The following is a 13,939-nucleotide window of genomic DNA, read 5'->3' on the forward strand; positions in this document are numbered from 1 at the left end:
CAAACTAACCACTTTAGTGGACAGAACAGGAGCCACGGGATCACTCGATGCCCTTCTGAGGGGAGTTTTTGGAGGACATAACACAATTTTAGTGCTACTGAAGGGAGACAATTCCCACAGTACATACTGTGAAGCCAACAAACTCTTAAGTGATCCATGCAGGGCATCCATTGCAAAGAATGTATGCAATAAGACCCAAAACAAGGCATAAATTACCCTGGGGTCTTCATCTTTCCCATACTGTTAACTAATATTTGTATTTATTTCATAAAATCTGACTTCAAAATAAGACTTTAGATGGTCTCTGCCATAGGACAAATCTACAGAAGCACATGCAGAGCCACGTACTTAATATAGTACAATAGTTTCAATTTGTATTTAAAAAATAATTTTGGAAACTCACTGTTGTTTTTGTGATAGCAAAAATGTACTTTTTAATGGACCAAAATTTTGATTACCTGTAAAGAGATATGATACATTTGTGATGATGCTCCAGATCCTGAAATATGCTCCTTTTCTGCTCGTAAAAATAAAGCAGCCCACCACAACTGGGATAAAAGCCTTCTTTGCTTCCATCATAGCCATGACCTTATCTTCTCTAAAATTCTTTCTCACAGTTAGTCACATTTAGATCTTCATTTTTGCTGATATCTAGTTCATTTCTCTTCTGACCAGCACACCTAAGGCAGTACTAGAAAGTGACATTGGGAGCATTTGGAGTTTACCAACAGGTACCATGCAGGACAATTTTCATAACGTCCCAGTAAGCTGGCACTGACTAAATACCAGTCAGTGAAATACCAATCTGAAATCCATTTGGTATCATTAATATCTGAAAGTAAACCATTAAAATTGATCCTCTTCCTAGATAGGCAATAAAGTAAATACAAACCTCACAACAAGACGTTAATGATCTGTCCCTAACAAGGCTGCAACTTTGACAGAGTCAGGTACTTACTCAGTCTAGAAACAAGATCCAGCACATCACCAGATATATGCATTGAGCTGGAAATTCTCCATTTATTACCCTTTTTGCCTTGCTACACTCAGCTTGTCAAAGTTGACTACCATGCTTAATAGTGATTTTTTTTCCATTAAGCTCCAACCCAGGACCTACAGCCAAACACTGCCTTTTTTTGTATTAGAGAGTTATGTGACTCCACACTTACAAATAATCAGATATGCCCTTCACATTAACTCTAATAAGAAGACAACAAACCAACAAAAAGAAACATAAAGTAATGGCAAAAACTGACTTAATTTTCACAATAGCTGCTTACAAACTATGTATGTCCTCTTTATCTTTGGTTTAGTCTCCAGTCCAAGTTCAGCTGCAACTGATAGCCAACTGAAGTATCTCTTGAAGCCTGCCTTGCAAAATGTTCCAGACCTCAAAAGCACAATACCCACACATAACCCCATTTAGCCATTCCTATAGCACCATGCTCCTCACCTATAATCACAACTTAAAAATTTGAAGCTTTGTCACCAAGAATGACACAGCTTCATTTGGAATAGTTGTGGAAGCAGAAAAGGCAATTTGCCTGTCAGGAAGCTGGGCAAGAGCCATTTGGCACTTACAACATGACTTCAGAGAGCCAGAGGCTGAAATGGCCTTCCAGGGGCTGAGCTGCCTGACAGTACTGCTATCTCCATGCTCCCTCCTACCATGCCATTTCTTAAGCCTTTATGTGAAAATGGGTTGTCTAGAGCTAGCAGCGCTGTTCATCTAGCGTTTCTTTACAGTAGTAGCATCCTAAGAACTGTGAAGAACAAGTTTCTCACAATATTTTCTTTCCTTTTAATTTTTTTTAAGTTTTAAAGGATTAATTTAGAATCTACACCAGAATTCTTGTTGCTGTTGAAAACACTGCAATCCCAACAAGTTGAGAGACTTGCCCTAGAAGTTCCATGGTCTGTTGCATATTTCTAGTTGTTTAATATTGTCTGAAAATATACAGAGAAGCACCTCTTCAACAAATCAAGAAAGCAATAGATCAATAGACTCCTTTATAATTTTTTATTTCGCTTCCTCAGATAGTTAATGTTTTTAAGAGCTTTCTTACAGTTCTCTCCAGTACCATTTTCTACCAGAATTTTGCACTTTTGTCCAAGCTTTCAGTAATCCAGAAAGATTTTGCAACCTATTTAATAAGCTGTTTTCATTCCACTCACACATTAAAGCTCGTCTTGCCACACCACATCCCGTTTGCAACAGGTACTGAATATTAAGACTTGCTGCAGTTCCTCAGTGGTGGTCTGTGGTACTGCCAGCACAAGACAAGAGAGCACCTTTGGAGTGTCTAAAATGGCTTGTCCTGTTTGGACTTCCAGTAAGAGGTAGGCATCCTTCAAACTGTAAGGGGATGCACAATTCTGTTATTACCTCCTGAACCACCAAAAGGAGGTAAGGAAGGGGTCAGTTTGCCTCATATTACATCTACGTCAATTTTATCTGTCCTAAAACATGAATGACACCTGCCTACATGACCTTTCTGCAGTATGAACCAGAATGAAAGATCCCTACTACCTCTTTACCAGTCCATTGCCCATCACCTGACAACAGACATAACCTCTTAGGTCAAAAAAGAGAAGAAACAAGTGTTCAACATCAGATAATCACAACACTCCCCAAGAGCATGCACTGCAAGTTCTCTGTTTAACAGTCTCACTGATGCACAGGAATAACCTCAGTGGAACAGAACACATAGCCAGTACCTGATATTAGAATTCAGTTCACATATTTTAGGGCTTAGTTTTATCAGGAACTAGTTTACTTGTTTTTCACAAAAGGTCTGGGTTAAATCAAGAAATCAAATCTTGTAATACAATTTTTTATGCTACTTTTTGCTGAGAAACAGCACACGAAATTTCTACAGAAAAGTTCTTGAAGGACTGTAATTCTTCTTCTCCTATACTTAGAAAAAAAAAAAAAAAACAGAGAGAAAGCTTTTCAAATGGTACAATGCAATGGTACTCAGAAAAGTCCTTAAATTTAATATCTGAGATGCCAATGAGGGGACCCTACATTAAATTGCATTTTTCCAGAAACAGGTCCTTCTTTCTGTGATAATCAGTGAAATTAGATGGAAACAAAGCAAGGTAACAAGTTTTCTCTCCTACCAGAAGAGGACGTTCTACCTTTATAAAGTACTTGCTCAGTGGGAGAGGCCACTGAGAGTTGTGTGAGAAACTGCATGGGATGATGCATACATACATCCAGGACCACAGGAGGGTGTCTGAGTGTTTTTCCACTCCTTGAATGCTAGATTGCCAGGACAGGCCTTCCCATTTGATCAAAATCCAGATCCATTCCAAATAATCAGTTTTGTCCCAGAGTCCCATCCACAACCCAAAAAATTTTATTGCAGACATGTTCCTTATCAGAGAGGGGGTTCCAAGCTGGTCCACTCCTGATACAAGCAACCACTCTTCTAAAGGGCAACAGAGTGAGGGGAAGGGCGTTAAAGGTAATGTTATACTAGTACAGTGAATACTGACATCACAAAGTCAATATTCCATGTATGTGTACGTATGTATGTGCGTGTCTGTACCTGTGTGTGTGTATGTTAATAGCACATGTTGACAAGGTAACTTGCTCATTAATTTTCCTCCTTCTCCATATTTTGTTGCTATTTTATTCAGAGGCCAGACGCTTAACATTTTGTATTATGGAGTTTGCTATAGCTGTAGCTGTGGCTATAGCTCTATTAGAAGTAAAACACAGAAATATGGAAATTGAGAGCCAGATCTGAACTTTCTGGAAGTCTGAGATGTAAGTATATAAGGGTTTTTTTAAAAGACTCTATTATTCCATGATCAGGGCCAGCTGCAAAGATTGGATTCACATCCAAAAGCCTATATTAAAATGCATATATTTCTTGGTAGAAAGAAGTTGTGAAACCTGTCAGACTGAAAACAAGACTCTTTTCTTGTGCTGCCTGACAGTTCAGTTACAGATCGACGCTATTGTTTTTTGGTAATTTAAATATGATTGTTGGCAAAGCAGAAAGAGGCGGGGGAGTCATAAAGAGTGGCACACACAGTGAGAAAGAAGAAAGCATTTCTAATTACATAATATGTCCCTGACATGTTCTTACTCAAAAACCCACTGTCTAGCATTTTTAAAAAGGAAAATTTAAAAAAAAAAAAAAAAGGGAAAACAATGAAAGAAACAGCAGCTGTTTCTAAGTGATGTCAGAGAACAGGTGTGATACAAATCTCCATACCAGCACAAGCATATTGATCTCCCGATGATGCATGCATGAAGCACGTGTAAACCTTATCGACCCATTCTGTGTCTCATTTCCAGGAACGCGGCCTGAAAACGCCCCTCTATAACTGAAAACATTTTCAGGATAAACACCGTATTGGCCAATTACTAAAAAACATACACAAACGGAACACGGGAAGGTGAGCCTGACCCCGCAGCCCTCCAGGCAGCCGGACAGTGCCGTGCCGGGCTGCGCGGTGCTGGACCGCGCTGGGCCAGGCCGGGCCGGGCCGGGCCGGGCCGCCAAGCTCGGGAGCAGCCGCCTGCGCGCCCCGCGCTGCCGCCGGGATCCCCCGCGCCTCGCCCGGGACTCCTCCCGGACCAGCCCCGCCACCGATGCTGCCCCGGCGGGGGCCGGGCTGCCTCCCGACCTGCGCGGCGGCTGTGTCCGGAGCCCCGCGGGGACAGCGGCCCCCGGAGCACCTTGCGGCCGGGCTGCGGCGCCGCCCGGGCCCGTCCCCGGCGCGGGCAGGGCCGGCTCGGGGCCGGGGCCGCCCGGGCGCTGCCGCTGCGCGGCGCCGCCGGTAGAGGGCAGTACGCACCCCCGCATGAGCGCGGCCCCGGCAGCCGGCGGCACGGGCGGGGGGCAGGGGGAGAGTGGCACCAATCTGGGAAAAGATTAAAAGGGATGTGGAGTCCCCGAGCTTCTGAAGTGCTCAAAATGCCCGGGCGATGCTCAGGACGAGGATCATAATACTAGTAACAAAACAAAACAAAACAAAAAAAAAAAAAAAAAAAAAAAAAAAAAGAAAAATAAAAAGAAAAAGAAAAAGAAAAAGACCCCAACAACAACAACAACATTAAAAAAAAAATGCAGCGAGGTCAATCATTTACCAGTCTGCTCCTTAATGCGTGTGACCGCAGGTGGTACCGAGGGACATTGTGATTCATGCCCACTTTCAAAGCGGGAGTAGGGCCCGGCCTGAGGCACCCAAACAACTGTCTTCTAATATTAGCACGGCTGTATTTCTGGATCTATTATAGTCTGTCCAGACAGATCCCATTGTAATGGGATCTTTTATTAAAAGATTAGCACTATCTCCTGCAGTTGGTGGAAAAAAATCTGTTATCACTGAGTTATTTGCAGTTGTGGGGAGGGGGCAGTCGGGAGGGGGCGGCGGGGGGCGGGAGCGGGAGGAGGGGTGTGGGGAGGGCCGGGCGGAGGGCGCGGGCGGCCGCGGCGCACCGGCCCCTGACCCGGCACTGTCCGGGCATTCCTGTCTGCATACTTCGCAGTCTGTTGTGCTTTGGTGGCTCAGAAAAGCGAAAGAATCGAAATTTAAAAGGCAGCTTTTGAATAAACAATACCATTTTCCGTTAAGTAATCGTTTTGTATAAAAGGAAATATCGCCTACTCAGTTTCATTCAGCGGTGCCAAAAAATGTTATAAATGAGAGACCGCCAACTTTTCTAAGGGGAGAATAATGCCAGACTGTGCTTAATAAACTAGTGCCCTAGAAGTTCATTATCGATGTTGCAATCTTTCTGTTTCTGAAAGGAGACCGCCTACGTCGCCCCCGTTCCCGTCTCGTCCTCCCGGGCTCTCCCAGTGAAAACCCTATCACCCGGGAACGGCCCTAGGTATTAAACTTTTAGCCGGTTCAGTCTTTTGAGGGTTTGGGGTTTTTTCGGGTTTGGGGCCGGTCGATCGGGGTTCGGCGTTTCTTTGGGCCGAGCGATGTGTTTCGCCGGAGGTGCGGGCGGTGCGACGCATCCTCCGCAGCCACCTCGCGCGGGGACCGCGCCCGCGGAGCCGGCTCCGGGCGGGCGGGCTCCGCTCCGCTCCCCCGGCAGCACCCCCGGCCCGCCGGAGCGCCCCTGGGGCGGCGCGACCCCCGCGGGTCTCCAGCCCCCCGTGGCGCTTGCGCGGCCGCGGCGGCTCCGCGCCGGGGCCGGGGCCGGGGCCGGGGCCGGGGCCGGGGCCGGGGCCGGGGCCGGGGCCGCTCCGCTGCTGCCCCCGCCGGCGGCGCCGCCGCTCGGGGCTGCGCGGGTGCGCGCCTGTGTGTGCGTGCACCTAGAGCGGATAATTGGAGAGGGTTTCCAGAAGGTGGAAAATGTCACCTGATTCACACTGAACTTTTTAAATCTCCCCACCCCCGAGCAGACACACACACACATTAGGAGACCGCCCACCGCAGACAGCTAGGACCCCCGTATAGATTTAAAGAGAGACTGCATTCAGAGCCTGACGTTCATTCAATAGAGCGATCATAAGCAGGCTGGCTAGTGCTCGCTCCCTCTCCCTACTCCCCCTCACGCTGTCTCTGCGTCTCTCTCACTCCCTGCTATACTGAGGATGTTAAATCAGAGAATCCACCCGGGCATGCTCTTAATCCTGATGTTTCTGTGCCACTTCATGGAAGATCACACAGTGCAGGGTAAGACCAGACTGTTTATTCGCAGATACGTTTCTATATTATTTCTAATGTTTTCTGTCTTTCGGGCACGGTTTAGTTTGCTTGCGGTGTTAAACGCCTCTCTCCAAGGTCCAGGAGAACAGAAGTTAACTGTGGGCTTTGTAGCGAGGTGCAGAGGTGTCATTTAGATCCCTTTTTGATCGGATCTTCGCACTGCTCTGCAAAGGCACAGAGAACAGATAGGATGTTTCTTGTTTTTTATTGTTATTATGCAGCATGAATGAGGAGCAGCATCGTGAGGGAACTTTCCCAGTCTCGGCTGCCGAATGAATGCACAAAGTTTGTTGGTAATTTAGTTCAGATTTTTATCTCTCCTGACTGACTGAAGGAGAGGTGGTGATGGAGAACCCCACGATTACAACTAACATTTTTAGAAACCAATAAGTGGTTATTTTACTGACTTTTATATTGGGATATCCTCCTCCTCCTCCCTGCTCTTTTTTTTTTTTTTTTTTTTTGGGGGGGTGTGTGTCTGAGTAAATATTAGCGTTGTAAATTCTCCTGCACTGAAGAGTATGCTTAAATAAGTTGGTGGTTGGATTTTTTTCTTTTTCCTGCGAACAAAACAAACCCGAACCTGATATTGACAACTCTTAAGAGCCCTCTTTCGACACAAGGGAATATTGATCTTTAGTTTGGGGGTTTTTCCCCTTTCCTTGACCATGTTCCAGCCACAACCTGGACGTCTTGCCATTGCTTCTTTTATAATTTTTTCTTTTCTTTTTCCCTTCCCCAGTACCGATATAGATATAAGTCAATCTAATGTAGGCAACTGTAAGACACAAAACTTTTTTTTTAATAAGGGAATTGTGTGTTCAGTGATTTTTTTTTTTTTTTGGGAGGGGGGCGAGGGGGGTCTTGCCCCGCGCCCAGCAACATCTCCGCTGGCCGATCCCGGCTCCTCGCTGCGGTACATTGCCATCGGAGTAAGGAGGCAGGATCGAGCCCCGGCTGGATTAGCAGCAGAATCAATTGGTATTGAGTTGCTGGAGAAGTCACATTGGTTATTCACGAGAGACTCATCTCAACTAAAATGCTTCAGCTAAAAAAGGGGGAGTTGCTTGGACTAATGTTCTTGGCTTGACTCCACAAATAACAGGGATACTAGAGGGGGGAAAAGAGGCAAAAAATAACCCCAAGAAAACCCACTCTATCCGGTGTAAGGATAGTGTACTTTCCTCTGAAATGTTTGCAGGAGAGATGGCACCTATAACTTTTCCAGCTTGATCGATTTTTAAAACTCCATAGGGACCCCCTACTATAAGTGTCCCTGTATTTTATGTATTTTACTCACTTTTTTTTGGAACTCTGCTGAATTATTTTAGTGAAGGAGACATTTGTTAATAGAAACAGCAAAATGTGGCGATTTCGAAAGACTTCGCTAACAGCAAATGTTCCCAATTCGTGCCGATTGCAAAATGGGCTGGGAGTGAAACTGTGCGGCACTAAAACAATGCTGCTGTGCAGCCGCGGTGAGGAGGAGAGGGCAGGGGGAGGAGGAAGGAATTTGCAAGCGCGATTTTCTTTTTATTCCCTTTTAAATGCACATCCTTTTCAAGCCTCTGTCACGTGCCGGCAGTGCTCCTTCTGCTCTACATATGGAATAAATACCTCCCAAAAAATTCTCGCTCTGTTTTGCTTGGGTCTTCTCTTTAGTTCATTTTTTTTGTTTTGTTTTGTTTTGTATTTTGTTTTGTTTTCTTGGTTTCGGATTTTTAGTTCTTTTGTGGTTTTGGGGAGGATTTTTTTGTTTGGTTGGGTTTGGGGGGGGAGAGGGTTTGTTTGTTTTTTAAACTGCTCTTCCAAATGGGCCGTAGTAGCTGCGGGTTATGAAACGGGACAAATAAAAGGAAACAGTCTAGTAAAAGTCACGGCAAGGCGCACGTGCTGTGTCTGGGTCACTGGTGGCCGCCACTGATCCGTCTGGGTGTCCCCCCCGCCCCCCGCCCCACAGCTGGGAACTGCTGGCTCCGGCAGGCGCGGAACGGGCGCTGCCAGGTCCTCTACAAAACCGACCTCAGCAAGGAGGAGTGCTGCAAGAGCGGCCGCCTGACCACGTCCTGGACGGCGGAGGACGTCAACGACAACACGCTTTTCAAGTGGATGATTTTTAATGGGGGAGCCCCAAACTGCATCCCGTGCAAAGGTGAGGTGAGGGGGTGCTGGCGAGCTGCTCCCGCCGAGGAGCGGCTCCGGCAGGGCTTGGGCGGCGGGAGGAGGAGTAGGGCGGGAGTTGCAGGGGGGCAGTGCTGTCCTCCCGCTTCCTTCCTCGTCGGGGTTTTGAGGGACGTCTCGTCCCAGCCCCGGGATCGCGGGGGGGGGGACCCCCATTTCTGCCCGCCGCCTTGCACATCACGAGGAGCAGGGGAGACACCCTCTCTGTCCACTGCCTTCACTGGCGGAGGGAATTTACCTCGAGCGGCGTGTCCTGGAACGGGAGGGAACGGTGTTGTTGCTCTGTGCTCTGGGTTCACGGTATCTTTTTTTCTTTAAGCAGTTTTGACACCAGGTCTCTTCTGCACGCTTGGTACTAAAGTGGTGCCTCTTTCCTTCCATCAGAAACATGCGAGAATGTGGACTGTGGACCCGGGAAGAAATGTAAAATGAACAAGAAGAACAAACCTCGGTGTGTTTGTGCTCCGGATTGCTCTAATATCACTTGGAAGGGCCCCGTGTGTGGCTTAGATGGGAAAACCTACAGGAACGAGTGCGCCCTTCTCAAAGCCAGATGTAAAGAACAGCCCGAACTTGAAGTCCAGTATCAGGGCAAATGCAAAAGTAGGTTTGCAAATCTAATCCAATCTCCCTCAAATGCCAAAGGGTGTCTGTCTAAGAGTAGGGAGGAGATGTTGGATGTACTTCCTCACACGAACCAGACTGGGGGAGAGTAACTAGACCATGCTCAGTAGACAAGGATGTGGCTGAACTGAGAGCTCCCCATAGTCTGGCAGCACTTGTGCTCACACAGCTGCCCTGAGATATGAAGGCATCCTCCAGCAGTCCTTAAACGAGGAGAGCTGCTGAAGGCTTTTATGTGGTCATTTGTTCTTGTTGTCACCTATATGCTCCTCACTGGGATCCTGGTATCTTCTACTAACCAGTGTGTTTCTGTCTGTATTTCAGAGACCTGCAGGGATGTCTTATGCCCAGGCAGCTCCACGTGTGTGGTTGACCAAACCAACAATGCCTACTGCGTGACATGTAACCGCATTTGTCCAGAGCCTACCTCCCCTGAACAGTATCTCTGCGGGAATGACGGCATAACTTACGCCAGTGCCTGCCACCTGAGGAAAGCTACCTGCCTCCTGGGAAGATCCATTGGATTAGCCTACGAAGGAAAATGCGTCAGTAAGTATCTTTGGAGGAGACCGAGTATGGAGGGCTTCCTCAGTCACCTCTTTCAGAGTACCCAGTATGTGTAACTGGAGGGATGCAGTTAGTGCTGGGGAAGGAGACATCAGCAGCTTGGGCCAGTGCTCCCCTCCCAGAAGAGGAGAGCCTGGGGTGAACTTAGTCCTGGAAAAGATTGCAGTAGGCGTGAGGAAGAAGGGGCCTGATCCTGCTATGGCTGTGAGTGCTGACATTAGTATCCAATGGAGAAATAGCCTCCCTGAAACAGATGATGAGATGGTTACGATGTAATAAGGTCACCGTATTCAATGGGTCTGTATTCTTGGAAACAATTGTCTTCAAGTGGTCTTGGCAAAGACTACGTTAACTTAATTGAAAACATCTGATCACTTTTACCTCTTTAGAAATAATTGTGGGCTATGGAGACAGTGGGTGGGTGAAGATAGGCAAATAATTTCTGTGCAACCTGACAATCTGTGTTAGAAGTGATTCCAGAAAGGATTGATAGCACAGTGTATTATGAAGAAGCACCTGCAGGGCAGCCTCTGCTCCCCAAAACTGCTGGGGGAATCTGGGGGAGGCTCAGGTTGCTTTAAGTTTGCATAGGTTGAGGTGAATTCTCTTTCAAATCTTGTAGTTGTCTAACTGCTGTCTGTGGGTTAGCTTAAAAATAATAGATTTAGAAATGCTGAACCTGTTGACAAATCCTGCATTTACCCCTAATTTGGGGAGCCAAATTTCCACTGACATGAAATGGAGCAGGAAAGTCATGTACAATAGGCAAATGTAATTCTGTATTCCCAGGGCCAAGCTTTGCTGGCACAGCTGTCTTTCCTCCCCCACATATAGACAGGCACTGTTGTCCAAGGGAATACTTGCTTGAACAAAATCAGCAAGATCACATCTACTATATCTGAGCTTTCTTTCTTCATAGTTCACAGGGTAAAGGGAGGTTTTGGGGGTTGCTTGTCTTTGCTTTGCTTTTTGCTTTGTCTTTTCACTTATCTCTAGTATTCTGTGTGTATTTTTAGAAGCCAAATCCTGTGAAGACATTCAATGCAGTGCTGGGAAGAAATGCTTGTGGGATTTTAAGGTTGGCAGAGGTCGGTGTGCTCTCTGTGATGAGATGTGCCCTGAAAGCAAGTCAGAAGAAGCAGTGTGTGCCAGCGATAACACAACTTACCCAAGCGAGTGTGCCATGAAAGAGGCAGCTTGCTCCATGGGTGTGCTTCTAGAAGTTAAGCACTCTGGATCTTGCAACTGTAAGTGAGATTTTTAACTCTGCAGACACTTAAGGCTTCTGAAGGCGATACCTAGGTAATGAAGACTTACACCTTTAAACATAAGAAAGATTGATTTATTGATTCAAGGTACAGTAGAATATAAGTATCTATCTTTCACGCACACACTTTGGTTGCTGATAAAATGCAATAGATCTCCAACAACGAGCTGGCCTTCAAGTTGGAGTTTTTTGGGGATGTTCCAAGGACAAGCCATTCTATCAGAAAGGGGTTGCCCGAGGAGTGTAATTCTAGTGACTTTTTTTGTACTTTGTCTGCTCTCGTGTGCTTTGCTGATTGCTTTATTAACACCTGGATAAACTCTTAACTCGGTCCAAAAGAACAAGCCTAAAGGTAGTACGTGGCACCTGGTTTAGCACAGTTGCCTCTACTAACTCTGAATGAAGGACACAAAGCAATTAAACTAAAACACCAGAGCGCTTTTTATTTGATTTCAGGAATCTGCCAATAAAACCTGAGCCATTGATTCTTCAGAACTTTCTGCAGTTATGACTTCATAGATTATGTGTAAAAAAACCTTATTGCATAACAGCAGATGCCAAAGAGCATCTCACTACAAGTCGCATAAAATGCAACGCTGTATTGTGGCTGTTCAGAGGGCTTTCAAAACATGCACTGAGCTGCTTCTGCGCTGTTGTTGTCCTTATTTAAACAACAGCTACCCTGTATTCCCCCATATAGCAATTAATGAAGACCCAGAGGATGAAGAGGAAGATGAAGACCAGGACTACAGCTTTCCTATATCTTCCATTCTAGAGTGGTAAAACCTCCATCACTATTGAAACAGCCATTGGGCACAAAATCAATGTCCGTACTGTAAATAAGTGTATGCTTATTTATTTTGGGGAGAAAAAAAAAAGTATACATATAGTTGAGTCTCGTAGACATTTATTTATACTGTGTCATGTTTTATAATTTATACATAAAATGTCTGGTTGACCGTACACCTTGTTTTTTGAAGAAATTTATTCGTTACGGGAAGAGCAGTGTTATTTATTGTGAGGTCTCTTGCTTGTAAAGTAAAGCTTTTCTGTTTTCTTGCAAACTATAAAAGTCCATTCCTTAGAGCCTACCCACACGGTCTCATCTCTTTGTTTTAGTGATGTTAACTCTTTTCCACTTTAACAAACTTGCATGTCAGTTTCTGTTACACTTATTTATTGGATTTTCTTTTTGCTGGTTCTGTACGTAAAAGATCCCTGTGTTTTTGTTTACAAGGAATCTTGACTGACCAAAAGGCATTGTAACTGACTAAAGTATACTGTCAAGGTGCAGTGAGGCAATCTTTAAGGAAACTTCTTACACTTCATCTTCTCTACTTCTCATGACATTGTGTACTGAAATGATGTCAGTGTTCTGAGACTTTATACTGTACTATACAAATTTTGAACCCAAAGAAATTGGATTGTGAAGTTGGATAACATCTACAGGCCTAACTGTAGTAAGAATAAAGGTTTTATTTCATTTTTATTGTTTCAATTTTTTGTCACATGCATAAGTCTTTTATCAGGTGTTTCCTTTAAGATGGTCTTGCAGTACCACTTTCAAAATTCTCTTTTCCAATCAATGTGTTGCTAAAAGTTATATCAAAGCTTTATCAGTTCAAGTTTCTTGCTTTTCATAATACTTTTTTTCTGATGCAATTTTATATTTTCAAACATGGCGAGTTAAATATAAATTCATTTAAATATATAGTTTTGTACTTTTCTACCATGTAAATGTGCAATGTATATAAAAGTTATAATGTGTATTTGTAAATAAATGATGAGTGAAAAAAAAATAAAAAGTGGAATTTTCCCTAGAGGCAGTCCTCAGTCTTTCATTCTGAATGGTTTTGGTCCTCTGGATTCTTTTGCACCATGCGACACCACTTAAGGCCAAAGCTCTCAGCCCACATTGATATAAGAAACCCTCTTTTCAGATGTGAACAATGTCCCCAGTTCATTACTGCTTAAGCAGAGTGATAGAACAGATTGGTCCTTTTTTTTCCACTCTCAATCCTCTGAACAGGAAGTCTGTAATTTCATAGAATCACAAAATGTTTTGGGTTAGAACAGACCTAAGACTGTCTAGTTTCAACTCCCCTACCATGTGCAGGGACATCTTTCACTAGATCAGGTTGCTCAGTGCCCCGTCCAATCTGGCCTTGAACACTGCCAGGGATAGGGCATCCACTTCTTCTTTGGGCAACTGTTCCAGTATTCCACCACCCTCAAAGAATTTGTTCCTAACACCTAGTTAGGGGTAGAACTCCTCTCTCATCTGCTGGCCAATGCTACTTTGGATGCAGCCCAGGATTCCCTTGGCTTTCTGGGCTGGGAGCGCTCACTGCTGGCTCATGGTGAGTTTTTCACCAGCCACTACCCCCAAGTCCCTCCCCACAGGGCTGCTCTGGATCACTTCTCTGCCCAGCCTGTGGGTGTGCCTGGGATTGCCCAATGCAGGTGCAGGACCTTGCCCTTGGCCTTGCTGAGCTCCCTGAGGTTTGCAGGGTCCCACCTCTCAAGGCTGTCCAGGTCCCTGTGGATGCCATCCCTGCCCTTTGCTGTCCCACACTTTTTTAGACATCTTTTACTTCCATATTTCTAGGAGTATTC

General features: G+C 45.3%; 1 protein-coding gene across 1 annotated transcript; it reads left to right on the plus strand.

Moving 5' to 3' along the window:
• The first annotated feature begins 6,458 nt into the window (after positions 1-6,458).
• FST (follistatin) lies at positions 6,459-13,060 on the plus strand. The gene is made up of 6 exons (XM_064735728.1): positions 6,459-6,651; positions 8,645-8,836; positions 9,250-9,468; positions 9,814-10,038; positions 11,073-11,303; positions 12,024-13,060. The coding sequence occupies exons 1-6, from the start codon at positions 6,570-6,572 to the stop codon at positions 12,104-12,106; spliced, it is 1,032 nt and encodes a 343-aa protein (XP_064591798.1). The 5' UTR covers positions 6,459-6,569; the 3' UTR covers positions 12,107-13,060.
• Positions 13,061-13,939: the final 879 nt, after the last annotated feature.

This window comes from Zonotrichia leucophrys, chromosome Z (assembly GCF_028769735.1).
Source record: "Zonotrichia leucophrys gambelii isolate GWCS_2022_RI chromosome Z, RI_Zleu_2.0, whole genome shotgun sequence".
Lineage (NCBI taxonomy): Eukaryota > Metazoa > Chordata > Aves > Passeriformes > Passerellidae > Zonotrichia > Zonotrichia leucophrys.